This window comes from Agelaius tricolor, unplaced genomic scaffold, assembly GCF_023055355.1.
Source record: "Agelaius tricolor isolate 1412-34295 unplaced genomic scaffold, bAgeTri1.0.p SCAF_18, whole genome shotgun sequence".
NCBI lineage: Eukaryota > Metazoa > Chordata > Aves > Passeriformes > Icteridae > Agelaius > Agelaius tricolor.
The window spans coordinates 18,378,949-18,406,647 of NW_027269278.1; the positions used below are offsets into that span (position 1 = coordinate 18,378,949).

The 27,699-nt window shown below is 57.0% G+C and overlaps 1 protein-coding gene across 8 annotated transcripts in view; it reads left to right on the top strand.

Annotated features, from left to right (window-relative positions):
* KCTD16 (potassium channel tetramerization domain containing 16) overlaps window positions 1–27,699 on the top strand; it is a 62,982-nt gene that overhangs the window by 31,000 nt on the left and 4,283 nt on the right. For 4 of the 8 annotated variants that reach the window (XR_011681718.1, XM_071443675.1, XM_071443673.1 and 1 more), the window contains exon 3: window positions 25,753–27,699. This exon is cut by the window's right edge. Coding sequence is in view for 3 of the 8 variants with exons in the window: in XM_071443675.1 (XP_071299776.1) it covers window positions 25,753–26,201 (449 nt within the window). In the remaining 5 variants the exon portion in view is untranslated. The remainder of the gene's footprint in view (window positions 1–25,752) is intronic. The other 4 variants (XR_011681720.1, XR_011681722.1, XR_011681719.1 and 1 more) reach the window with 3 other exon arrangements.

Consider the following 27,699-nt stretch of genomic DNA (forward strand, 5'->3'; position numbering starts at 1 on the left):
TCAGCTCCGTGAACTGGCTGAGCTCCGGTGGGCCCCGGGCTGCTCTGGGTGCCGGGATCCATCCTGTCCCCCTGCGGGGACCCCTGCCCCGCGCTCGGCAGTGATTGATTGATTTATTGATTGATTGATTTATTGGTTTATCTCCTGTTTGCCCAATTCCCGTGTGAGGAGGCTGCGGTGCAGCACAGCCCCAGACAGCGGCCATGGCCATCCATCCTTCAGCTGCCGCTGGCTCCGCTCCGCTGCTCCCCAGCGAGCGAACGCAGGCGCTGAGGCACCGGCAGAGAGGGGCGGGAGCGGGAGCGGGGGCCGTGGGATCGGGGAGCGGTGAGATCGGGGTCAGGGCTGCGGGAGCGGTGGGATCGGAGCTGCGGGAGCCGAGCGGGAGCGGTGGGGTCGGGTCAGGGTTGCGGGAGCGGTGGGACTGGGTGCCACTGTAACCCCGGTCTCGACCCTGTGAACACCTTCACTTGCTCCTGTGCTCGATAGACTTTTGCCACTGCATCAGGGATCGTCCTGTTTGGATATTGAAGGAGAGGCTTTTAAAATACACACTGGCAGAGCTGCTGTAATCCCAGCCGGGAGCTCCGGTGGCAGCGGCTGTGGCCTGACTTGGAGTAAAGGGGAAGGAAAGAGTCAGCAGCAGAGGTCAGCCTCTGTCAGGGCATGTGTGCTGTGGGCACCCTGTCTGAGGAGGAGCCTGCGGCTGGTGAGGGGTGCCCAGGCAGCCAGGCAGGGCTGGGATCAGGGCTGCAGGAGCGGTGGGAGCGGGGAGCGGTGGGATCAGGGTCAGGGCTGCAGGAGCGGTGGGATCGGGGTGAACCTGCGGGGCTCTGGGGCCGCTCTCTGCGGTGGGATCGGGGTGAACCTGCGGGGCTCTGGGGCCGCTCTCTGCGGTGGGATCGGGGTCAGGGCTGCAGTAGCTGTGGGATCAGGGAGCTGTGGGATCGGGGTGAACCTGCGGGGCTCTGGGGCCGCTCTCTGCGGTGGGATCGGGGTGAACCTGCGGGGCTCTGGGGCCGCTCTCTGCGGTGGGATCGGGGTGAACCTGCGGGGCTCTGGGGCCGCTCTCTGCAGCACCGGCGCTGCTCCGCCTCGCCCGCCCCGCACGCGGCGCTTTCCGTGCCAATTACACCGGAAATAATTATTTCATTACACAATTCTTCGCTAACTGCTTTGCTCTCCATCTTGCCTTTGATTGCTCAGGAGCGATTTGGGGTGAAATAATTGCATGTTCGGGGAATGTGCTTGGAAGCTGGTAATTATTAATTTCCCCATCAGTTGGTGCTCCACGCGCGTTTGGTGCGCACGGGCCGGGAGGGAGCGCGGGGCTGCGGCTGCTCCTTCCCGCGGGATCCCGGCCCTGCTTTCCCGCAGTGTTTCACTGTTTTACACCATCCCTGCGTTTGTTTTACATCATCCCGGCCCGGGCAGCCTGGTGCTCCTCGGGCTGGTGCCCCTGGGCTCGCTGTGCAGCCCCTGGGCTCGCTGTGCTTTCCAGTCGGTGTTTCTGCTTTGCAGCTCGGTGTTTCTGCTATCCAGTCGGTGTTTCTGCTTTCCAGTCGGTGTTCCTGCAATCCAGTCGGTGTTTCTGCTTTCCAGTCGGTGTTTCTGCTTTGCAGCTCGGTGTTTCTGCTATCCAGTCGGTGTTTCTGCTATCCAGTCGGTGTTTCTGCTTTCCAGTCGGTGTTCCTGCAATCCAGTCGGTGTTTCTGCTTTGCAGCTCGGTGTTTCTGCTATCCAGTCGGTGTTTCTCCTATCCAGCTCGGTGTTCCTGCAATCCAGTCGGTGTTTCTGCTTTCCAGTCGGTGTTTCTGCTATCCAGTCAGTGTTTCTGCTTTCCAGCTCAGTGTTTCTGCTATCCAGCTTGGTGTTTCTGCTTTCCAGCTCGGTGTTTCTGCTTTCCAGCTGTCTCGTGTCTTCGAGCTGCTGACTCCCATGTATTAGTAATGATGTGCTAATGATTCTGGTTCTGTGTCTGTCGATAATTGCTTCAGATTTTGAGAGTACAGAACCATTAAGGTTGGAAATGACCTCCAAGATCATCAAGCCCAACCTGTGACCAATCTTCACCTTGTCACCCAGACCAGAGTGTGTCTAGCATTGAATAAAGTTCAAGGAATTACTTTTAGTAGTTAAAAGGAGTTTGAAGTTCATGAATAATATGTGCAGTCATCTCAGGAGCCATCATTAACCTGTGCTGAAGCCCACTGAAGGATTAAACCGGGTTTAAATCTCCCATTTCCTGAGCAGAGGTGATGTCTCGGTGTGAGGAGTGTGACAGATCCTCATCTCCACCCCCCATACTCTCCAGCAAGTGCTGAATTATTCTTTCCCACAATCAGGCCCGTTCTGAATTTCCTAAGTGTGAAATTTAAAAATCCAGCTTTCCCTGGAAAACTGCCCCAGTCTCTCAGTGAACTTTAATCTGCTCATTCGACTTTTGCTCTTTTTCCTTTAAGCCGAGATCAGTGTCTCCCTGCTGGGGGACAGGAGGGTGACACTTCCACTCTCCTGTGTTGGGCAGGAGCCTGGGAAGCTCAGCTCTGACACAGGAGGCGAGGCTGGGTAACGGCAGTGCTGGGGGGACAGGCTTTGTGCTGTGTTCTGTGACAAACAGGAAACAAATTACGATTTGGGAAGGATTTAATTAACCTGAACGAAGTCAGTTAAGCGGCATTAAAAGTTTTGCCCAGAGTATTTGCTGTCTTATTTTTTCATTTCTGTGTAAAAAGGTCCCTTGCTGGGTTTGTGCACGTTACCTTGAGGTTTTGATTAACTTCAGTGTTTCCATTGGTTACCTGTAATTAAATATTTATGGTACAGTACATCCACGCTCCTGCATAACTCTGAGAACAGAGGAAATGGGGCTCAGGGGCAGGAGAGGGGCTGGGCAGGGCCTGGGCTGGGTTTGGCAGCCTCTGCTCTGCTCCATCCGAGCTCTGTGCCCAGCCTGGGGCTCCGAGCCCTGCAGCAGCTGCGTGGGAAGGGCCCGGCTGGGAGAGCAGAGATTTCTCTCCACGGGTGCCTCCTCTCAGGCTCTGCACAGCTCATCAGGGCAGGGGGAATCCACCAGTCCTCCTAAATCACCTTGGCAGTGTTTGCAGCTTGGGCTGACAAAACTGGCAGGAATTACTGCTGCGGGAGACCTCGGGGGCCATCAAATTTGGGAGCTTTAGTTAGATCTAATTAGTGACAAAAAGTGGTTTTGCCAGACTCTTTCCTCACAGAGCCCCTGCCGGCAAAGCCCCCTCAGGCCTTGGGGAGAGACTCCTGGAGCTCAGCTCCTCACTCAGGCTCCACACGTTTGTTTAAAAAGGGGCACCTTGCCAGAGGAGGGGAAATGTCCTCGGGCTGCCCCGGGGAGGTTTGGGTGCTGTGAGGAGCCTCCCTCCCTGCTGGAGAGCCCTGCAGTGTGCTCAGGGCAGGGGAACAGACACAGGGAGGTTTGGGGTGATGTGAGGAGCATCCATCCATCCATCCATCCATCCATCCATCCATCCATCCATCCCTGCTGGAGAGCCCTGCAGTGTGCTCAGGGCAGGGGAACAGACACAGGGAGGTTTGGGGTGATGTGAGGAGCATCCATCCCTGCTCAGTGTGCTCAGGGCAGGGGGAACAGACACAGGGAGGTTTGGGGTGATGTGAGGAGCATCCATCCCTGCTCAGTGTGCTCAGGGCAGGGGAACAGACACAGGGAGGTTTAGGGTGCTGTGAGGAGCATCCATCCATCCATCCATCCATCCATCCATCCATCCATCCATCCATCCATCCCTGCTGGAGAGCCCTGCAGTGTGCTCAGGGCAGAGGAGCAGCCCCAGGGAGGTTTGGGTGCTGTGAGGAGCCTCCATCCATCCATCCCTCACTGCTCAGTGTGCTCAGGGCAGGGGAACAGACACAGGGAGGTTTGGGGTGCTGTGAGGAGCCTCCATCCATCCATCCATCCCTCACTGCTCACATGCTCAGGGCAGGGGAGCAGCCCCAGGGAGGTTTGGGTGCTGTGAGGAGCCTCCATCCATCCATCCCTCACTGCTCACATGCTCAGGGCAGGGGAACAGACACAGGGAGGTTTGGGTGCTGTGAGGAGCCTCCATCCATCCATCCCTCCCTGCTCACATGCTCAGGGCAGGGGAGCAGCCCCGGGGCTGTGGGGTAGGGGTGAGTCAGGGTCTCAGGGTCCTTGCACCTACGATGGCTCTGGGAGTGCAGCTGATCTCAGACCAGGCACAGCCTCCCAGCCCAGCTTTGTTCTGGGTGAAAGCAGAAAAGGTGGGACCCCTTTCAGGCCCGAAGCTCGGGGGCTGTTTCAGCAGGGCTCTCTCTGTTCAAACAGGGAATGTGTCCCTGCTGAACGCCAGGGAAGGGAGCACAGATGATTTGCTGGTGTTCAGCAGCCTGGGTGGTGGTAGCAGCTGTGGAAATTGGTTTAACTTCATTGACTTCCCCAGAAATGAACCAATTCTTCTCCACTGTGGATCTGCTTCCACGGGACTTAAGTGATTTTCAAGCTGACATTTTTACTAGGAATAACATTTAAAGTTCAGATAATACTCATCAAGTATTTACTTACTAGTGCCCCCACCATCCCTCCCAGGTAAATAAGGTTATTGTATGTACAGAAATCTGATAAATAGATAAAAATCTGGATATTATGTTTACAATTAACCAAGGTGAGGCTGCCTGAGGAGAGCTGTGATTGCACTGAGCTGCCAGCACACCCTCAGGCCTGGGAGCTGTGTCACTGTCACCTGAAATGAGGTGGATCCAGTTCCCAAGGCCCCTAAAAAATCAGGTCAATTTGGTGAACTCAAGCACCAAAGGGTCTTCAACCTCCAGCAATGCAGAACACCTGCATGCCCTGTACTGTTAATATGATCTATTAAACATGCACCTATTAAACATCCCTGCTGCATCAGGAGATCGCTGCCAGGGCTGCTGCCCTCACCTGCAGCCCCTGCCCAGTCTGGGGCTCTGAACACGGAGCAGGAGGGAGGAAAAGCCCCAAGGAGGGACCAGTGTCACACCAGTGCTCACAGGCAGCGTCAGTCCCCGACGGTAGGTACAGTGGCAGATGTAAAATACAGGCTCTGGCACCAGAAAATCGTTCTTTGAATGATTGTATTACGTACCTCAATGCCTCTTTGATTAGGAGTGATTTGTGTGAAGAGTTGGCAAGTCGGTAATCCCTGGTTTTCCAAGGGAACAGGGCTGTGGATGAGAAAATCCGTCCATGAGTTCTGGGGGAGAGACAGGCTCCTTTCAAGGGGGAAATGTTGCAGCTGAAGTTAAGGTGAGCCTTGCAATTAAACGGGATCCACTCATGAGGTGTGAGATGTCAGGGATGAGGGAGACTCTGAGTGCCTGGCTCTGATTTTTGACTTCCCCATTTTCCCTGAGCTGAGGCACAGGAGTGGCCAGGGCCTGTGCTGGTGACCCCGTCCTACAGCGTGCCCCCCAAGATGAGTGCAGTGCCAGAGCCTGGATTTCCTCGTGGCAATCCTTGCTCAGCTCCTCCCTGCTCATTCCAGCCGGGACAGGCAGCCCGAGGTGCCTCAGGGCTGCTGTTTGCTGTCACTGCAGCATCTTTGAGGTGTCATGTGCAGGAACCACAAAGCCAGGCAAACACAGGTGATGTCAGGTATTGTGTTCCCTTTCATTCCTGCTGTATTAAATGCTGCTCTTCTAGAACCAAATGTGTTGTGCACTAATTTGGTTGAGCGCCAGGAACAGCATCTGCATTTGCATTCTGTGAATTAGAAAGCAATCTGTTGCTGAAGGGGAGCTGCTGTAGTCATTTCTAGCTCGGAGTGCTCCTGAGATATTTCACCAAAAATACCCCGTGTCTGAGGCTGCTGCTGCCTCCTGGCTGGGATAAAAACGGCCACGCAGGTGCTCTCGGAAAAGAACCATTCACAGCTATTTGTGTCCCTTACCTCATGCTGCTCCGGAGAAACAACACCCTGCTTCCAAGCAAGGCTGATTTATTTTTTTCTACGAAGCTTTTTTTAGTAAAATGAAACGCTCGGGTTGCTTTACCTTTCTGTTTAGGAAATGGCACAATTCCAGCTGCAGGAGGGTGAACTGGGGGTGCTGCTGACACTCAGCTCCTGCGTGGTTACCTGGGGATGCCATGAGCCTCCCAAACACCTCTGGAATGTGCTCCGGGTGTGATGCTGTACAACAGCCTCGGATGGAGGAGGTTCTCTGAGTGCCAGGGTTTGCAGGAAAGCAGGGCAAGCTTCACACTCAGACCTGGGACAGGGCTGGCTGGGATTGGAGCACCCCGGGGCAGGGGAAGGTGTCCCTGCCCATGTCCCTGCCCGTGGCAGGGGTGGCACTGGATGAGCTTTGGACTCCCTTCCACCCAAACCTTTGGGGCCCTGCAGAACCTGCAGGGCTGATGGGAGGAGCTCAGTAAACTCTGGAGCCTGCTCCAAGTGCTGCTTCCTTTCCCCATGGAGGAGCAGGTCCCGATTTTGATGCCTGGTTCTGTCAGCATCCCTGGAGGTTTTATTTCCTTCAGCTGCTCTCCTGCAAACTGCACTGATTTGTTTGGCTGAATCCTCGTCGAGGCGCTTGAGCTAAAAATGAAATGCAAATGTACAGGAGCTATTCCTGCTTTTTTCAGCTGTATAAAGCAGGAATTGGAAAGATAAATTACCATAGTTCCCTTTAAGCACATATTGCTGGGAAGCAAACACTAAAACATCAAAATAAAGCCTTTTTTTCTCTTCCCTCTTTTTAAAGCAAGAATATAATTATGCTCCATGGCTCTCACCAGAGCACAGATCAAAGCCATTAAGTGAGTAACTGCTCTTGGCTGTTTTCCTGTGGCTCGGGGGGCACATGCAGGGTTTGTAGGGTGCCAGTGGCTGTGGCTGGCACTGCAGGGAGCAGCCCTGGCACCAGGGAGGGCTCAGGGCAATGGGCACCCCTGTGCCCTTGGGGAGGGCAGGAGGAGCAGCACAGCCCCAGGGAGGGGTGGGGGCTGCCCTCAGCCCCCGTGTGCCAGGCAAGGGCTGGGGGCAAAGTGGGTGCTGGTCTCAAGGCACTTGCAGCTTCAGTGTCTGCTCGGCTCATTCTCATTGAGGATAAAAATCCCTCTCCGAAGCTCAGGAATGCCTAAAATGCAGCTCCCCTGAGTGCCCCTTTGCAGCAGGACAAATTGGATCCCCAGCCCTGACAGCTCTCACTCTGGAGCTCAGCTATGGGCACTGGCTCATTTTCCCCAGCACAGCCAGCAGATTGTGCACAGATAGGACTATCCATCATTTTTAACACGGGCAGGCTTGGCCAAAAAAAAGACATTGCAAGACTGAAAGCAATTTCTATTTCCCCACAGAAATGTTCCCCTATTGTAAAAACACAACAGTTCCCCCATTGCCCCCCTTGTGCCTGCACAGCCTCCTCCAGGGCACCTTCCAGCACTGGATTGGAACTGCAGGGAACATTCCCAGTTCCTGCCTCCCCCTGGGAAGGGAACAGCCCCAGGGGAAAAGGCAGCTCTGGAGAGGAGACGGGAAGAGAAGGGATGAGGAAAACAGGGAATGATCCAGGTGGGAAATGACAGAGTCCCCTGCAGGAGTGGGAGCTGCAGCCTCACCCAGCTCCCAGCCAGGCTCTGCTTGAATTCCTGCTCAGAGAGACTCTCCTGTGGCCAGGGCAATGCCACAGCACGCTAGGCCAGGCCCAGGCCGGGTCCCAGAGCCACAGGGATTCACTTTGGTCCAGGGTTTGGTGGGGTGCCCATCCCTGAGTGTCCCAGGAAGGGCTGGAGGTGGCACTTGGGGCTCTGGGCTGGGGACAGGGTGGGCATGGGGCACAGCTGGGACTCCCTGGCTGGGAGGGCATTTCCAGCCCCAGGGGTGCTGGGATTCTGTGCCCCACATGCCCCACAACTGGAAAGCAGCTGAGAACACCCTCAGTGCCCTCAGTGCAGGGCTGGCATCTCCCCAAGGTGCCTTGGAAGGGTGGCTCAGAGAGCTGTCATGGTGACCTCCCAAAAACTGCACAGGGACATTTGTGACACTGCAGAAAGGAGCCTTTGCATGAGGGGACAGGAAATAGATCACCACTGGGCTTGGGTCACATCCAGAGGCTTTGTTTGGAAAAGAACTTTTCAGGGGAAAAGAACAAAGTCACCCTGAGCAATGCCCTTTCTCATTTGCCTTTCCCCAGGCTGCCAGAGGAAAACTCTCCATCTATGCCAGGGCTGCTATTGGGTCCCCAAAAAAGTAGACTCAAAGCCAGAGTTCCCCTGAAATGAACCAGGATATTAATTAAAATCTGTAATTGCAGAGCTCCTGAGCCAGTAATGATAGGATGTGTGAGTGTTTCTCTGTGATTCCTGTTAATCAAGAAGAGAGCCAAAGAAACAATGCATTAATCACAAAAGTGAAGATTTCTAACCACATAATGATTGGTAAGGACCCAACTGCCATTGATTGTCCCAGGAGTTTCACACACCACGGCCTTTTGTGCCTTCCAGAGTCTGCCTGGAACAGAAACCCCCAGCTCCTCCTGGGGTGGGCCCTGAGGAGGGCTGGGGATTGGAGGAGCTGGGAACCCGCAGGGGCTGAGCTTCCACCTGGGCACCTGCAGATCTTGGATGCCTGCCACTGGCACTGCATTGCTGGAGCAAAGCTGGCTGCCAGAGCCTGGCTGGGAGCAGCCTGAGTGCAGGGAGGCTGGGGCTGGGCCCACCACAGCCCTGCCCGGGGCAGCTGGCACTGCCCAGGGGAGCCCCTGGGCTGGAACTGCCCTCCCTGCTCACTGCAGGCACTGGGCATGCAGGGCTGGAGCTGCATTTATCACTGCAGGCACTGGGCATGCAGGGCTGGAGCTGCATTGTTCACTGCAGGCACTGGGCATGCAGGGCTGGAGCTGCATTGTTCACTGCAGGCACTGGGCATGCAGGGCTGGAGCTGCATTTATCACTGGGCATGCAGGGCTGGGAGCTGCATTTATCACTGGGCATGCAGGGCTGGGAGCTGCATTTATCACTGGGCATGCAGGGCTGGGAGCTGCATTGTTCACTGCAGGCACTGGGCATGCAGGGCTGGAGCTGCATTTATCACTGGGCATGCAGGGCTGGGAGCTGCATTGTTCACTGCAGGCACTGGGCATGCAGGGCTGGAGCTGCATTTATCACTGGGCATGCAGGGCTGGAGCTGCACTGTTCCCTGTTCCCTGGGCATGCAGGGCTGGAGCTGCACTGCTCCCTGTTCCCTGGGCATGCAGGGCTGGAGCTGCACTGTTCCCTGTTCCCTGGGCATGCAGGGCTGGAGCTGCACTGTTCCCTGGGCATGCAGGGCTGGAGCTGCACTGTTCCCTGTTCCCTGGGCATGCAGGGCTGGAGCTGCACTGCTCCCTGGGCATGCAGGGCTGGAGCTGCACTGTTCACTGGGCATGCAGGGCTGGAGCTGCACTGCTCCCTGGGCATGCAGGGCTGCTGTGGAACTGCCATTGCTCCTCTGTTTAACAGGGTCACACACGGCCTGAGAGCCCAGGGAGGGCCACAGAGGCTGCAGCCACAGAGGCTGCCAGGGCTGGCACTGCCCTGGGTGCCATGGGACGAGGTCACATCGTCTGTGGCATGAGCATGGCACCAGCCCCAGTGTTAAGGGCAGCCCCATGCCGGGCTGAGCAGGCACCAAGGAAAGGGAAAGCTGTAAGGACCTGCTCTGTAAATCCTTTCAGGACAAAACCCATGTCCAGCAGAGCAGCTGGGGAGGAGCCTGGCAGGGCAGACCTCAGCTGGAATCCCACAGTGGGGCTGGGCAGCTCAGCGGGCACTGCCCAGCTGGGCATCCTGGGCAGCCTTTCCTGGGGCACAGCAGCAGAACAATCCCTCTGATCAGACTCAGCAGGAGCCCTGCTGCCTGGGCAGGGTGGGCGTCCTCTCCTGCCTTATCTGAGGCTCCCCTGATCCCTCTGCTCATCCTCTCATCCCATTTGTGCCTCTGGTTTGAGATGCATTTGCTGGGCAAGCAGTAAATCTGTCATTCCAGCGAGCGCCTAATTGAGCTCTCAGTCCTGGGAAGTCTCTGTTTCCTTTCAGAAGATAAATAAACCCCATCCACCACAGCATTTCCTCTTCCTTGCCTCCTCCATCCATCCCTTTTTCAAGCCCAGGAAACCCAGCACAGCAAACGAGCAGAATGTTCTTGTCCTGCTCCCCTGGGCCTTGCCTTTGGAGCTGTTTGTGGCCTCCTGAGCGTGGCCATCCCCAGGCTGGGCCCCTGCCCATCCCCTGATCCCCACACTGGCCCAACTGGAGACTGACCCTTCTTGCTCTCACAATGGCTCCCAGTGTCAGCTGCTGGACTGCTGAGCTCACCAGGCTGCCTCTAATGCTGGTTTGGGCCTTGACACAAATTGCAGTTTCATCAGACCCAGGATAAATCAGACCCCAGGATGTCAGTGAGCTCTGGGCTCTCACAGCTTTCCCTTCATCTCATACCCCAAGGTTTCAAGCAGGGGCTCCCCGATGAGGGCTGGGAAGGGAGGGGTGTAAGCCCTGCTCCCAAAGCCCTGCCCTTGGTGTGAGCCCCGCTCCCCTGAGCAGCCGGTGCCATGAGCCTGTGTGGTGAGAGCTGCTGCTGGATCTCTGGGTGACACCTGGCCCCAGCCAGCCTTGAGCCCAGCCTGAGGGGCTGCCCAGGCCAGGGCTGGCTGTGCCTTGTGCTGCTGGGACCTGTCCCTGTGCACAGCTGCAGGGTGCTGCACACAAATGGCTTCTGCTACCCCTGGTGTGCCTGTCCTGAGTGCCACAGCACATTCCCCTCGCCCCGGGGTGCAGCTGAAGGGGGCCAGGGCTCCTGTGGCCTGGGGGCTCCTGTGGCCAGGGGGGCTCCTTTAGCCTGGGGGGCTCCTTTAGCCTGGGGGCTCCTTTGGCCTGGAGGCTCCTTTAGCCTGGGGGCTCCTTTGGCCTGGGGGCTCCTTTGGCCTGGGGGGCTCCTTTAGCCTGGGGGCTCCTTTAGCCTGGGGGCTCCTTTGGCCTGGGGGGCTCCTTTAGCCTGGGGGGCTCCTTTGGCCTGGGGGCTCCTTTGGCCTGGGGGCTCCTGTGGCCTGGGGGCTCCTTTAGCCTGGGGGCTCCTTTATCCTGGGGGCTCCTGTGGCCTGGGGGCTCCTGTGGCCTGGGGGCTCCTGTGGCCAGGGGGGCTCCTTTAGCCTGGGGGGCTCCTTTGGCCTGGGGGGCTCCTTTGGCCTGGGGGCTCCTGTGGTCAGGGGGGCTCCTTTGGCCTGGGGGCTCCTTTAGCCTGGGGGGCTCCTTTGGCCCGGGGGCTCCTTTAGCCTGGGGGCTCCTTTGGCCTGGAGGCTCCTTTAGCCTGGAGGCTCCTTTAGCCTGGGGGCTCCTCTGGGGCTTGTTCAGGGCACAGGGCCCATTCAGGGTGGGCAGTGGGTGCCAGTGGCATCATGTCCCAGCCAGCCCTGCTGGGATTCCTGTGCACTCCTCTCCACGTGTTGGGAGTGGAGTTTTCCATCCCTGCCAGTGCTCCCCCAGTGCTTTCATAACCGTTCCAGCCATGCCATCAATATTTAAGGAGGCTCCAAGTGCTCATTTCCAGAGCTCCCTGCTGCAGGCAGCAGCTCCAGCCAAGTGCAGCCCTGTGTAGGGAACTTCTGCTGGGCTCCCCAGCCTTCCTTTCCCAGGGATGCATTTGACTGTTGTTATGGATGCCCTGAAAGGAGGATACCAGAAAACATACATTAGACCAATAACCATATCATAAATATGTATTTGCACTGGAGCGGGCAAATTTATCTGTGGAATGATTTAAAACAAAATAAATTCACAGGATAAATTATTCAGTGATTAATATTTGACCAGGCACAGTGTATGCAAAGTTACCTTAATCTGTTTGGAGGCCTGGGTAATGCACAGCGTTGTGCAGGATTTTTACAGCTGTTAAATATTAAGGGCCTCTTGGTCATGTGCACGGGAGCCCCATAAATCATTTTGTCTCTGTAAAGGGGCCTTGAAACACAAGTAAATCACTTTGCTGCTTGGTTTATGGCCCTTGTGTGCAGCAAGAGAGATATAAAAAGGCTTAATGTGTAAATGAGGCTCTGATTCTGCTGCTTTGGGATCTGTGATGCTTTCCCAACACCAAACTCCCTGCGGGAAGGGGGAGCGTGGCCAGAGGCAGCACACGCCAAGGTGGAGCAGCTCCCTGGCCTGTCCCATGGGCTGGCAGGGTCCTGGGGCCCTGTTCTGTCCTGTCCCAGCCCCCTGGCACCCCTGCCCTGCCCTGCCCTGCCCTGTCCCAGCCCTGCCCTGTCCCAGCCCCTGGCACCCCTGGCCACCTCGGGGTGAGCCCAGTGCTGTGCTGGGGGCACGGGGCAGCCCAGAGCTGCTCTGGCAGTGCCCAGGTGCCAGCCCAGCTCAGCTCCTGCTCACCAAAGTGTGACTGATCCCAGCCAAACAGGAGCCTCTGCCCCAGATACTGCTAATGCTGCTTTTAATTTCATTGCTGCTTAATATGTAAGAGAAATCTCCTAAACTCAGTGAAATCCATCAGCTGGCAGGATGGGAAGCGCCGGAGCCAAGCTGTCACTGTGATATCATAACTGGAGCAAATGGCTTTTGATTTGGTGATGGCAACGAGACAGACCTTTAGCTGTAAATTATTCATGTACAGGACTAATACAGCAAACACTACAGCCCATGCCAAAATGCTCCTTGGGTATTTGCTGTGCCTGACTGCGATGCAGACGAACGATTCCTTTGTCGCTGGTGAATCCCCGACCTCTGGGCACTGCTTATCACAGCACAAATGCAAGTACCCATGAAATGAAATTTCACTCCATTAATTAAATATTTTGTGTTACAGATTAATCTCCCACGTCAAGTAAGAGTTTGTTCCATTTTTTGAAGGCAATAGGTTAAATTTGAGAGAGGAATACAATACCAAGCCCCAGAGAGCAGATGAACCCAGCACCTCCAGGAGCACCCCAGACCCTAACCTGGTACTAAAGGTGCTTCCTCCTGGCACAAAGCTGCTCAGCTGCCCTGTGAAAAACACCAATCACCTGTTTTTAACATTTTAAAAGTTTATTAGTAATAAAATGGTTATAAAAATAGCAATATCATTAGAGTAATAAAAATTTGGACAATTTGAATTAGGACAATATGAGACAACAGAAACAAAGAGTTACAGACAGTCTGGGTACCTTTTTCTGGGCAGCATAAACCCGAAAAAGGACCCACGTTAACAGAGGATTAACCCTTAAAAGCAACAGCCTGTTGCATATCCATACACCTCATTCATGATGCATAAATTCCATTCAAACACAGGATTCTGGCTGGGCAGTGTCAGCTGCTTCCTCTGAATCCTGGCAGCTCTTCAGGGCTGAACAAGGCAGGCAGAAGTTCATTTCTCCTGATAATGGAGCAATGAATTCCCTTTCTCTGAAACATTCAGGTGTCCTGTGGCTGCTATCTCAGTGCAAGTCCTTTCTTTAAAAAAGTATCTTACATAGCACAGTTTCTACTTTAACACTTTGTTAGAACCTAAAACTACATTTAACACACTACTTAAGAAAATTAGTACAATTGTATATCTAGATATACAATTTTCTAACCCAACACATAGAATATTCATTTGAACATTTGCCAAAAGCCAGTCTCCCAGCTCTGTGCTCACACGTGGGCTCTCTGCTGGCTGGATGTGGTTTTGGCCAAGCAGGGAGGCTGGGATGGGGCTGGTGCAGCCCTTGGGGCCCAGACCCTGCACCCCCTGAAGCTCCAGCCTGGTTCTGAGAGCTCCAAGCACCAGATTCAGACCTCACAGCTGGTCAATAAATAATGACCATAAAACACCACAATGAGCCTCTTGACCAGCAGGTCACACATGCATTTACAGTGCAATTTATCTTTCCCCAGCAAAGGAACTAGGCTGCAGCATTTGGTGTTCACCAGATAAAGCTGAAATAAAGCAGTGGGTGAGACCTGAGCAGCTGCTCCCCGTGTCAGCATCCAGAGATGCCTCCCACAAACGAGCTCTGGACCATCTCCTTCTGGCTGGGACTGGCTTCAGGGAGGGCTTTTGAACCATGGGCTGCTGGGGTTTGCACCCTTCCCCAGCAGTGAAGCCCCTCTGCCCTGCTGGGCTCAGTCTGTGTGGCAGGACTGGGCTGGCAGGACCTGCCTGGGCTCTGTGCCTTCTTGAGCTGCCTCACTCCTTAACAAGCTCCTTCCCTGGCCAAATGACTTCGTTTCTGTGGCTGATGTGATGGCAAACGGGCCCAGGAGGGTGCGGGAGGGAAGGGGGGAAGGAAATGTCTGCAGCAATTGGTGTGATTAGAGCAGCTGAATGCTCTGCTTCCCTAAAGCAGCACAGCTCCCATGGACCTGTCTGGGTGAGGGATGGGGCCCAGCACTGCCCTGCCAGGCCTTGCTAAGCTCAGCTCATTTCTGGGGTGCTGCTGGATGCCACCGTGGATCCACCTGCTGTAATTACCTTCATTTTCCAGTCAAATCCCAGAATCCCTGAGCTTGGAAATGTCCAGCCCTGCTCCACGTTCAGGAATTGCCCATCCCCTCCCTGCATCCCTGGGTGAATTCAGAGCAAAGGGGCACCTCAGCCTAACCTGCCCTCTGCTTTTATTCAGAGCAAAGGGGCACCTCAGCCTAACCTGCCTCTGCTTTTATTCAGAGCAAAGGGGCACCTCAGCCTAACCTGCCCTCTGCTTTTATTCAGAGCAAAGGGGCCCCTCAGCCTAACCTGCCCTCTGCTTTCATCCTTTCCAGAGCTTGCACAGGCAGATGGAGCTGGGTGGTGCTGGGCTCTCAGATGGAGCTGGGTGGTGCTGGGCTCTCAGATGGAGCTGGGTGGTGCTGGGTGGTGTTGGGCTCTCAGATGGAGCTGGGTGTTTTGAGCTCTCAGATGGAGCTGGGTGTTTTGGGCTCTCAGATGGAGCTGGGTGTTTTGAGCTCTCAGATGGAGCTGGGTGTTTTGAGCTCTCAGATGGAGCTGGGTGTTTTGGGCTCTCAGATGGAGCTGGGTGTTTTGAGCTCTCAGATGGAGCTGGGTGTTTTGAGCTCTCAGATGGAGCTGGGTGCTTTTGGGCTCTCAGATGGAGCTGGGTGGTCTTTTGGGCTCTCAGATGGAGCTGGGTGTTTTGGGCTCTCAGATGGAGCTGGGTGTTTTGAGCTCTCAGATGGAGCTGGGTGTTTTGAGCTCTCAGATGGAGCTGGGTGTTTTGAGCTCTCAGATGGAGCTGGGTGGTGCTGGGCTCTCAGATGGAGCTGGGTGGTGTTTTGAGCTCTCAGATGGAGCTGGGTGCTTTTGGGCTCTTAGGTCCCTGCCCAGCACCCTGGTGCTGCCCCTGCCCCACTTCATCCCCTCAAACCCCCCACAGGAGGGAAAAGCTTCTGATCCCAGAGCATTTGGGATTGCCCAGGCATGGGAAACTTAATTGGTCTTGAAAGCGGTGCTGAAAATGTTTGGGATGAAGTAGTGTCTGGAGGGTCTCCCACTGCCTGCGTTTATTTGATGCAAAAGTGCTTTGCTCAAGATGCTAAATCAGATAAACCAAACCATTCATTTCTGAAAGTTCAATTCGCCACTTAGAGGATAGAAAATAAACCAAGCTAAGCCACAGCACCACTGAACAGCGAGATACAGGGTTTAAGGCAAAGCCCACTGTGCCTGGGAATGTTTCTCACATAAATCAAATTTATCTCTGTAGAGCAGAAACCCAGTTTATGAGCTTCAGACAGGGAAAAAATAAGAAAACTTCCAGAGAGGGTGTCTTAAATAGCTCATAAAAATGGAGCCTGTGCCCCTATGGAAAGGGATATCTGATAGTCCAGAAAAGTGCCAGCCTGCACAGAGCCCAGTTCCCCCTGTGCTCACAGGGGGCTCAGAGCATCCCTCCCTTCCCAACACAGAGGTCAGCTCCACCTGTGGAGCTCCAAGGGCTCTGAGCATCCCTCCCTTCCCAACAGAGAGCTCAGCTCCACCTGTGCTCACAGAGAAGGCTCGGAGCATCCCTCCCTTCCCGAGGCAGAGCCCAGCTCCACCTGTGCTCACAGGGGGCTCAGAGCATCCCTCCCTTCCCAACACAGAGTTCAGCCCCATCTGCAGAGCTCCAAGGGCTCAGAGCATCCCCCCCTTCCCCTTCCAGGAGCATCCCTCCCTTCCCAACACAGAGTTCAGCCCCATCTGCAGAGCTCCAAGGGCTCAGAGCATCCCCCCCTTCCCCTTCCAGGAGCATCCCTCCCTTCCCAACACAGAGTTCAGCTCCATCTGCAGAGCTCCAAGGGCTCACAGCGTCCCTCCCTTCCTCTGCCAGCAGCAGCAGCTCTGCCTGGCATCGTGCTCCAGGGAATCCATCACCAGCAGCTCCTCTGGCCCTCAGCCTCTCTGGTTCTATGGCAGGAGCAGGGGCAGGGGCAGGGGCAGGGGCAGGGGCAGCTGGGCACAGGCAGCCAGCCCAGGCAGGGGCACCAGGCACTGTCCCCATGTCCCTGCTGCCCAAGCTGGCACCGCTGCCCCACTGCAGGAGCCTCTGCTGCCCCTGCCAGGGCACAGCCTCATCCCCAGGGGCTGCTCAGCAAACACAGCTGCTTTGGGGCTGAGGGAAGGGCAGCCAGGCCCCAGGTGTCTGTCAGTGCCGTGGCCAGGGGAAATGCCACTGTCATCCCAGGGGACAAACTGCCCTGGGGCACTGCTGGGCCCTGCTGGGCCAGCCCTGCCTGTGGAACCACAGAACCCAGCACGGTTTGGGTTGGAAGGGTCCTGAATATCGATTTGTTCCCACCCCTGCTGTGGGCAGGGACACCTTCCACTATTCCAGGTTGCTCCAAGCCCCATCCAACCTGCCCTGGGACACTTCCAGGGATGGGGACCCCACCACTTCCCCAGACAGCCTGCTCCAATGCTTAGCCAGTCTTTCAGTAAGGAAATTCTCCCAGCAATGCAATCTGAGCCTCCCCTGGGGCACCCTGGGGCCATTTTCCCTTGTCCCATCCCTCACTGTCTGGGGAGGAGCTGATGCTCCCCTCACAGCAACCTCCAATTAGGAGATCAGTAATGCCTTTGAGCAGGGAAGAGGGAAGTAATTTCCAAAGTAATTGTTTCCATGAGCATCTTTTTCAGCTGGGTGTCTCAGCAGAGCCCTTCTGGCTGCTCTGCCGCCCTTGCCCCCGTCCCTGTGCCCAGGTGCAGCAGCCACGGTCCATGTCCCTCTGTAATAGGGACATCCATCATGTCCCTGTGCCCAGGCAGGAGCAGCTGCTCCTGCTGCCCTGCCAGCCCCGGGGCAGTGCCAGCACGGGGCTGAACGGGGCAGGGCAGAAACAGCAGCTCATGGTGGGCTGGAGCTGCTCTGTGCCCCGTGCTCCCCATGCTTCACACAGACCCCAGACCCCTCATGGGGGGCTCCTGTCCCTGCAGACCCCAGACCCCCCCTCTGGGGGATCCCTGCAGACCCCAGACCCCTCTGGGGGTTCAGCCCAGCCTGGCACTGGATCCCCTCCTCCCAGGTGCTGCCCAGCCACCCCTGAGTGCCAGGGGGAGCAGCAGGGCTGCATTCACTCACCTTTAGCAATATTTGCTTCAAATTCAACCAAACTCCTCCCACCAGCAGCCTTTTTCAGCAGAGTCACTTCAGTCGTGTGTTTAACAGCTCGCTGCCTGCTATAAAGCTTAATTATTGATTGCTAGCCCTGTTGTACAGCTCAATTATTGATTGATAGCATGGTGAGCCCTGCTGTGGGAAGGGAAGGGAAGGGAAGGGAAGGGAAGGGAAGGGAAGGGAAGGGAAGGGAAGGGAAGGGAAGGGAAGGGAAGGGAAGGGAAGGGAAGGGAAGGGAAGGGAAGGGAAGGGAAGGTGCAGCCTTGAGGAGAAGGGGACTGCAGAGCCCAGGAGGGCTGGCCAGGAGCCCTGAGAGCAGCTCCTGGCAAGGGTGACTTTTGGGAGCAGAGACAAAGGGACAACGGGAGGATGCTCCAAGAATAGCAGATCACTTGATACTGAGAGTAAGAGATGAGAGAGGAGAAACTGGAGCGACTGCAAGAACAGAACAGACGAGAGGTGAACGGGGTGAATTTCTCCATGTGATGGTGGCACAGAGAGGCCACCAGCAGGACCAAGGAGACACAGATTTATCTGTAGTGGAGATGAGGACCAGGAGCCAAGGAGCCACAGATTTAGCTGTAGAGGGGATGAGGACCAGGTGGGAGATGAAAGGGAAGAGAGTATGGCATTAAATCATCGGGGGGAAAAAGTGAAACTTGAGCCTTTTAAAAGGGAAGCTGGGTTTGTTCCAGCTGTATCCAGAATAAAATGTCATGAAAAGACAGCAGAACTGTAGCTGGATTAAAAACCACCTTACTGGCTGGCTGCTGGCAGAGACTCCTCATTTAAGAGCTGGTTGTCTCTCAGGCTGGGGGTTTCCCTCCGTGCCATCAGGGACGGGCCTGTCAGGCTGGTGGCCATGCCAGGGTGACAGTGAGTGACAGCCTGGCTGTCCCTGAGCCCTGTCCCTGCAGGGCTGCCTGCCCAGCTCTGCAGCACACCCCAGCCTGCTGCTGAGCACCTCCTGGGGCCATTGCACTCTCACACCACCACAGCTCTGCCAGGATTTGGGGCCCTGGAAAGCCCAACCAAAGTGCAGCCCCCAGCAAACCCATCCCCAGGGCTGGCGTGGAATCACAGCTTGGCCTGGGAGGGATCTCAGAGAAAACTGAGCTGCAGCTCATTAAACAGAGCAGTGTCAGAGGTCAGAGCTGCCATCTCAGTGAGTGCTGGGGGAGCCCCAGGCAGTGCCTGTGCCCCTTGTCCCAGCCCTGATCCCCTCCCTGTGAGCCCAGAGCTGCTGTGCCACTGCTCCTGCCAGGGGACAGGAGGAAAGCAGGGCTCCTGCTCCTCTTCTCCCTCTGTTTGCTGAGCTTTCCTTGCACTGCTGTCATTTGTGGTGGGGTAAAGGGGAACATGCAATTTATTCTCCATTATGTTCAGAGTAATGACAAGTCTTAAAATAGCTCTCAATTAGCGATTGATTGCAATTAATTGGAACAACATAGGCTGACATGATAGCTTCGGATCTCCAGAGCATTTTTGAGTTCATGAGCTCTAATTTCCAAAAATTCAAGAATTCTGGCTCCCACATCACCACAGCCATCTGTCAGCAGTTTCTCACACAGGTCTTCGAGAAGCAGGAGCAATAAACTCGCTGGCTTTGCTAATTAAAGCAGGTGGGGCTCATTTAATGTGAGCTGGGGGGTCCATCCAGGTATGGAAATATCCCTGCATTGCCAGGGAGGCTGTGGGCTCCCAGCCCTGGAAGTGCCCTCACCCTGCATTGCTGCAAAGTTCCTGCAGCAGCTCCAGAGCTGGGGCAGCCTCAGGGGACCTGTTTTGTGATCATCCAGAGCAATGTGCTCCTACCTGTGCTTGAATTAATGCATGGGTGGAGTATCTCCCTTAATAAGAGCTTCAACCCATGATCCTGATCACACCCTGGGCTGTGTCTGCTGCTCTGCTGGCTGAGCAGGGGCTCTGTGAGTGCCCCTGCAGGCCCAGGGCTGTGATCCCTCCCTGGGCTGTGGCTCTGTGAGTGCCCCTGCAGGCCCAGGGCTGTGATCCCTCCCTGGGCTGTGGCTCTGTGAGTGCCCCTGCAGGCCCAGGGCTCCCCCAGGGCTGTGATCCCTCCCTGGGCTGTGGCTCTGTGTGTGCCCCTGCAGGGCCAGGGCTGTGATCCCTCCCTGGGCTGTGGCTCTGTGAGTGCCCCTGCAGGCCCAGGGCTGTGATCCCTCCCTGGGCTGTGGCTCTGTGTGTGCCCCTGCAGCCCCAGGGTCACTCCAGGGCTCACCCAGGGTCACTCCAGGGAGGACAAGGAAAACCCCTGCTCCTTAGCCCTGACTGCTGTCTTTCCATCAAACTTCACTTTCAAGGTCTGGAGCATAAATTGAAAGTAACGGAGAGCAAAAGGAAAGGCTGTGCTGAGGTGCTGGGTTAATATGGCATTGATGAATCAAGAAATACCCAGAAAAGTCTTAAATCTGAGGAGGCAAGGCAGAACTGGAAGATGAAAGATGCAAATAGTGGCAGCTGTGAGTTCTCTGTGCTCCAAACCCACCCAGGCTGGAGCTGCTTGGCAGAACAGAAAGAGCACAGGCTGTGGGCAGAAGGAAGCTGGAGTGCCAGGTTTTCATATAACAGCATTTTCCCAGAGGAAAATACACTGAAATGCCTCAGTCCTGATGGCCAAATACGTGCTGGGAAAGGGGAGCCCCAGGCAGGGCAGCCAGCAGCACTGGGGTGTTCCTTGCTCACAGGCAGGGCTTGGCTGTGCAGGTGTGGCCGGCTCGGGGCAGCAGCAGAGTCCAGAATGTTCCCTGCACAGCCCAGGGGCTGAGGGGCCATGGAGGAGCTGTCAGGGAGGCCTGGGCTGCCCCCAGCTCCCAGGGATGAGCAGCAGCTGCTCCCCTCCCGTCCTGCTGCTCACACTCCAGGCTGCTCCTCCTCTCCAAATCTGAGCTCCATCACATGTTACTTTGAGAAGATCCCTACATAAATATTTTGGCTCATTTGATATGCCTTCTGGTATTTTAACACCAGGTCTCTTTTTTCTTCACCATTTGGGGAAATTATTTTTATTTTCAAACAAATCTGATACTCTCACAGCAGTTCACTTCCAGAACCAAGTGTTTTAGGGAAGATTGCAGGAGTGCTGGTGAGCTGGCAATGTGCTGGGGGACTCCTGATGGAAGTGTGTGTGCTGCTGGGCACTGGCTGGAAATCCCTGTGCATGGGCAAGGCAGACCAGGGAGCAATTCTGGCCCTTATATTGGGTTGGCAAGTTCAGCATATTTAAATGGAAAACACTTTGAACTGGAAATTTTAAATTTTAATCTCAGTTTCAGTTGAATTCAAAGCAGATGGCAGCATCCAGGTGTCCCCAGCTGCCCCCAGAAGGGTAAAATGTGTGTGAGCTTCCTAAGGGGGCTGGATCAGCCACAGGCTCTGCCCATTCCCTTCCCTCCTTGGTTCCTCCCTCCCCAGCTCCCTCCTCTCCCCCATCCCTGTCCCCTTCCCTGCTGCCTTTGAGCATCTGGGAGGGCTCAGACCAGTGGTGCCACTGCCAAGTCCTTCCCAGCATTGTCTCCCACTGAGATTTTACTGCAGATGCTTGATCCTAGAAGCAAATAAAAGCAAAATAAATCCCAGGGCGTCTGTCCTGCTGCCAGGACAGCTCCTGGAGTCAGGACAGCTCCTGGAGCCGCCAGTGCCTGCAGTTTGTCAGCATTCCTCACTTTTCCTGGGCAGTTTTATTTAGACAGGGCATTTTCTGCTGAGAAACCCGGCCCTGTTACAAGTCAGATTGTATTTATTGCAACCCCAGTTAGAGCTTGGTCTCTCACCAATCCCAACCCCTCAATTCCCGCCTGGATGCAGCCCCAGAGGCGCTGGGCACGCCCCAGTGCCAGCCCCACACCAAACTGGCACCGCACCAGTGCCACCCTGTGCTCAGCCCTGGGGCAAACCCAGCTTGGACCGAGCCCCTGGACAATGGGGATGGCTCTGAGAGCCCCAGCACTGCACCCCTGGCTGTGAGAGGGCACAGGGGGTGCCAGGCTGCAGGGATGGGTCTGAGAGGGCACAGAGGGGGCACAGGGGGTGCCAGGCTGCAGGCACAGCAGTGACAGGGCTCCTGTGCCATGGGGGTCCCAGGGGGCTGCTCCCCCTGCCAGCCCTGCCCACCTGGGCATTCACTGCTCCATGGGGATCAGCTGCTGCCATCAGCCCCTGCAGAGCACAGGCAGGGAGGAGGAGGAGGCAGCACAACCCAGAGCAGAGGTGAAAGTCATGGGACAGGAGGGAGAAAAGGAGCGAGAAACAGAAATAAATCAAACCAACAACAAAGCCCTGGAGCAGAAGGAGCAGGGGAAGGAATAAAAGGTAAGAGGACAACATAAATGGACCAGAGTGGATTGAGAACAGTAGGGAAATGTCTCAAGGGATGATCACAGGCTGGGAGGTTGGTACAGCCACACACATAGAGGTAAATGAGCATCTGGAAACAGAAAATATCCCTGTGTGCCTCGAACCCAGGCACCAGCTGTGCCTGAGCTGCTGCCTGGGGACATTGTCCCTTCCCAGCCGTGACACCAGCCCCAGCCCTGCCCTGTGCCCCAGCACTGGCTGCCCTGGGCTCTTCATGCCAGGCTCAGCATCTCCCAGCCCTGATCAGAGCTGGGTGGGCTGGGGCACTCCCTGGCCCATCTGGGGCACTCCCTGGCCCATCTGGGGCACTCCCTGGCCCACCTCTCACCATGAACACTCTTCCCTGGCCCATCTGGGGCAGTTCCTGGCCCATCCCTCACCATGAACACCCTTCCCTGGCCCATCCCTCACCATGAACACCCTTCCCTGGCCCATCCTCACCATGAACACTCTTCCCTGGCTTTTGTCGCTCTGGTCCCCCCCAGCTCCTGCCCAGCTCTCTCACAGCATCCGTCCTCCTGCACAGGGATTTCCCATTTCCTCCTTGCAGCCTGGCTGGGAAGGGGGGAGAGGAGAAGGGGAAAGCTGGGTGGCTGCTGGCTTGTGTGTCAATTATACATCAGAGGCTCTGCTGCCGCTTCAGAAGCTTCTAATAATAATTATTATAATTAGGGCACTGGGAGAGAAATGTGCTGAGATCAGGGAGGAAAGCAGGAAAGCCAGGCCAGAATTAATTAGCCACTTTTATCTAAGAATCTCAAAGCATTTAGACATTAATTAACGGGAGCTGTGGTTGAGGCAGCCGATGCTCCTTCGCTGCCTCGGGCTCAGCCCCTCCCCGCCCAGCCCTGCGGGCACCGGGAGCGCTCCGGGACCGCTCCTCAACCCCCTCGGCCGTGGCTGCCAGCGAGAGCCCCGAGAGCCCCGAGGGCGGGTGCGTGTGTGCGGCTGCAGCCGGGCACTGCCCTGGCACTCTGGGCACCCCCGGTTCCCAGGGGCTGCTGCTGGCCCGGCCCAGCCCTGGAGCCCCCACCCGCCCACCCGTGCCCTGGCACCACCGTGCTGGCTATTGGGCACCTGTGCCCTGGCACCAACACCCTGGCTATGGGGCACCTGTGCCCTGGCACCAACATCCTGGCTATGGGGCACCTGTGCCCTGGCACCACCGTGCTGGCTATTGGGGCACCTGTGCCCTGGCACCAACACCCTGGCTATGGGGCACCTGTGCCCTGGCACCACCGTGCTGGCTATGGGGCACCTGTGCCCTGGCACCAACACCCTGGCTATGGGGGCACCTGTGCCCTGGCACCAACACCCTGGCTATGGGGCACCTGTGCCCTGGCACCAACACCCTGGCTATGGGGCACCTGTGCCCTGGCACCAACACCCTGGCTATTGGGGCACCTGTGCCCTGGCACCACCGTGCTGGCTATGGGGCACCTGTGCCCTGGCACCAACACCCTGGCTATGGGGCACCTGTGCCCTGGCACCTGGGCACCAACAGAGCGGGTCACTGGGGCAAATCCTTCCTGTCTCCCGCCACACCCGTGGGGTGCCCACTGTTGGTGAATATTCATTAAGAGGAATTAGCATCTAATAGGGCTTAATTGACTTATAAAAGCCTTGTTTTGTGCTAATGAAGTCTGCGCTGTAGCTGTGCCTGACGGCAGCTGCTGGGTCCCTGCGCCCTGGCTGCCACCTCGGCTCCATCCCTTCTGCTTCCCCACAGTCCCTGGGAGCTGTTCCTGTCCCGTTCCTGGAGCTGTGCCTGCCCCATCCCTGTCCCATTCCTGTCCCATCCCTGCCCCATTCCTGGGAGCTGTGCCTGCCCCATCCCTGCCCCATTCCTGTCCCATCCCTGCCCCATCCCCAGAGCTGTGCCTGTCCCATCCCTGGAGCTGTTCCTGTCCCATCCCTGGAGCTGTGCCTGTCCCATTCCTGTCCCATCCCTGCCCCATCCCCGGAGCTGTGCCTGTCCCATCCCTGGAGCTGTTCCTGTCTCATCCCTGGAGCTGTTCCTGTCCCATCCCTGGAGCTGTTCCTGTCCCATCCCTGCCCCATCCCTGGGAGCTGTTCCTGTCCCATTCCTGTCCCATCCCTGCCCCATCCCCGGAGCTGTGCCTGTCCCATCCCTGGAGCTGTTCCTGTCCCATCCCTGGAGCTGCGCCTGTCCCATCCCAGGGGGTGTTCAAAGCCAGCCAGGACAAACCTGGTCTGTGGGGCTGTCCGTGCCCGTGGGGATGTCCCCCTTCCCCTGGGGTGTCCCCCCTGCCCGTGGAGCTGTCCCTGCCCACACTGAGCCTGGGGCAGTGCCATGACACAAACATCCCTTCAGCCACACCATGGTGGGACCGAGTGGCAGCCTGTGAGTCCCAGCTGGGACAAGGCTGTCCATGGCCTGGGCACTGTGTGCAGGCTTGCAGAGCTCACTGATGATCCCAGCAGTGCTCTGGGCCCCTGCAGGGGGATCTGGGGCCGCTCAAGGCACGGTTTGAGCTCTGTTCCTCGGCTGGAGCAAAGGCCTCTGGTCTCAGAGCTGTCCCACTGCTGTGGGGTGTGGGTACCAGCTGCAATGAGGAGCTCCTGAAGTGCTCTCAGAGCTCGTGGGTCAGGGTTTTACAGGGGCTCAGCTCATAATGCCTTTGTCCAAGCCTAGAAATGGATAAAAACGTTCAGTTTAGCCATTATTGACTGTTTTCAGACGAGACACAGGGCAGCTTTGAAGTGAGTCTGTAAATGAGAGTAGCCCTGCAGCTCCCAGACTGAGAGACTCCTTCATCATTGACAGGGGAGACGAGGGAGGAGGTGAGGAGGCTTCCTGGCTTCTGGTTTTCTGGCTGTTCCTGTAAATTGTGTGCTCTGTGTTCCTGGCTGGGTAAGGATGGAGGCACAGGAGAGCAGGGCAGTGCCAGTGGGGCTCCCAGTGCCCACAGCCCCTTCCCCAGGCTCTGCTCCCAGCCCCAGGGGCTTTCAATTGCTGCCAACATCTATTTCAACTTTCCTCTCCTTTTCCCCATTTTTCAATGGGGCTCCGGGGCAGCAAAAACATCACCTGAGTCCCAGAGCTGAGCCTGCTGCCAGCTCTGCCCTGGTCACAGACTGCTGCAGCTGGGCAGGGCTCCAGCCAGAGAACAGCCTCAGCCCTGCTCTGCAGGGTGGGAATTGTCACCGTCCTGGGCTTCCCTCCTGGGCTCTGCCACTGAAGGACGCGCTGGAACAGGGATCTGCTGGTGCTGGGAGCCCCAGGGTAAGGGGATCTACTGGTGCTGGGAGCTCAGGGTAAGGGGATCTGCTGGTCCTGGGAGCTCAGGGTAAGGGGATCTACTGGTCCTGGGAGCTCAGGGTAACAGGGATCTGCTGCAGGTCCTGGCAGCCCCAGGGTAACAGGGATCTGCTGGTGCTGGGAGCTCAGGGTAACAGGGATCTGCTGGTCCTGGGAGCTCCAGGGTAACAGGGATCTGCTGCTGGGAGCCCCAGGGTAACAGGGATCTGCTGCTGCTGGCAGCTCCAGGGGAACAGGGATCTGCTGGTCCTGGGGGCCCCAGGGTAACAGGGATCTGCTGCTGGTCCTGGCAGCTCCAGGCTAAGGGGATCTGCTTCTGCTGCTGCTGCTGCTGCTGCTGCTGCTGGGGGAGCTGTGCCCGCACTGTGTGCTGTGCCCAGGGAAGGTCCCTGCGAGGGTCCCTGTGGCCCTGGCTGCCCTGCCGGCCCAGGGGGGCCCAGCAGCCTGTGCTGGGCTGTGTGGGCTGTGGAGCTGCCCTCACCCTCTCTCTCTCTCTCTGTGCCCTGCAGGCGAGCCCTCCCGCTGGTCCTCGTCCCACTGCGACTGCTGCTGCAAGAACGGCAAGGGCGACAAGGAGGGCGAGAGCGGCACGTCCTGCAACGAGCTGTCCACGTCCAGCTGCGACAGCCAGTCCGAGGCCAGCTCCCCCCAGGAGACCGTCATCTGCGGGCCCGTGACGCGCCAGCCCAACATCCAGACTCTGGACAGGGCCAAGAAGGGCCCGGTGCAGCTGCTGCAGCAGGCCGAGAGCCGCAGGAAGAGCGACCTGCTCCGGACTCTCACCTCCGGCTCCCGCGAGTCCAACGCCAGCAAGAAGAAAGCCGTGAAGGAGAAGCTCTCCATTGAGGAGGAGCTGGAGAAATGTATCCAGGATTTCCTCAAGATCAAAATCCCAGACAGGTTTCCCGAGAGGAAGCACCCCTGGCAATCGGAACTGCTGCGGAAGTACCACCTGTAGGGCGGGCAGGGCGCACGGCCTGGGCACCTGAGAGCCACGTCCCGAGGGACACAACAGCAGCTCCCAATAATAACTGTTTGTTAGGTCGCCAAAACCAAAATCCATCTCTAGTACTGCCTAATTTGCCTATTTCACCTTAACATTTCTAGTCGTAGGGGAGCGATCCTTTTGCAGTCCTGGAAGCACAATGACAAACGCTTTTGTTTGTAAACTCGAGTCTTACACAATTGAGAACCTTAAGGGCACAGCCAGGCCGGCCCCGGGGGGCGCTGGGGCGGCCCGGAGCGGGCAGGGCGGGCTGGGGAGGGCTCGGTCCCTCTGCAGCCCGCTCGGAGCCGTGTGCCTGCAGGGAGGAGCACAGCACGGAGCCCCGGCTCGGCCCCGCAGTTTAAGCATGTGTATTTATATATGTGCATATATATATGTGTGTATATATATCTCTCTGTATATATATATATGTATATATATATCAATATATATTGCTTAAAGATTTTCTGGCTCTCTCCTTATAACTGCACTTGCTCAGAAAAGAGCATTTTTTTAGTCTGTGGATGTCCTGTTTCTTCTCCAGGCCTTTGAGGGCTGAACAGTAGAAAACCATCTCCCTGTCTCTCTCCTGTCCCCCTGCCAGTCTTTCCCCCTCCCTGGGGCACTGTAAATGTGTCCCAGTGGAGAGCAGGTGCAGTCTCTGGGTTTGTGTCACCATCAGTGAAATACTCCATTTGTTGGGATGCTGTGTCCCTCCTGTGTTCCCCAAGGCTCTCGGCTGTTACAGGAGTGCTGATCCCCCTGGAAAGCTGCAGGGATGGCTCTGGGCTGTGTGGGGATGCTGTGGGGATGCTGTGGGGATGCTGGGTCCTGCAGGTGCCAGGGCTGTGTGCCAGGAGGGGCTGTCCCAGCTGGCAGGGACAGTGGGCACCGCGGCCCCTCCTGCGGGTGCCAGCCCCGCCAGGGCCCTGGTGGCACTGCAGCAAGGCAGGGCCTGTGCCCGTGTGCCCCTGCAGCAAGGCAGGGCCTGTGCCCGTGTGCCCCTGCAGCAAGGCAGGCCCTGTGCCCGTGTGCCCCTGCAGCAACGCAGGGCCTGTGCCCGTGTGCCCCTGCAGCAAGGCAGGGCCTGTGCCCGTGTGCCCCTGCAGCAAGGCAGGCCCTGTGCCCGTGTGCCCCTGCAGCAAGGCAGGGCCTGTGCCCGTGTGCCCCTGCAGCAAGGCAGGGCCTGTGCCCGTGTGCCCCTGCAGCAAGGCAGGGCCTGTGCCCGTGTGCCCCTGCAGCAAGGCAGGCCCTGTGCCCGTGTGCCCCTGCAGCAAGGCAGGCCCTGTGCCCGTGTGCCCCGGAGCTGTGGGAAGGGCTGGGTGCTCCTGCACTGCCCCGAGCCCAGGGAAGGGCCAGGGAGGGGGCATGGGCTGGCAGAGAGGGGCTGGGCTGGCACAGGAACAGGGACAGCCAGGATTGGGGCTGGCACTGGCAGGGGACAGCCAGGGCTGGGCTGGCACAGGCAGGG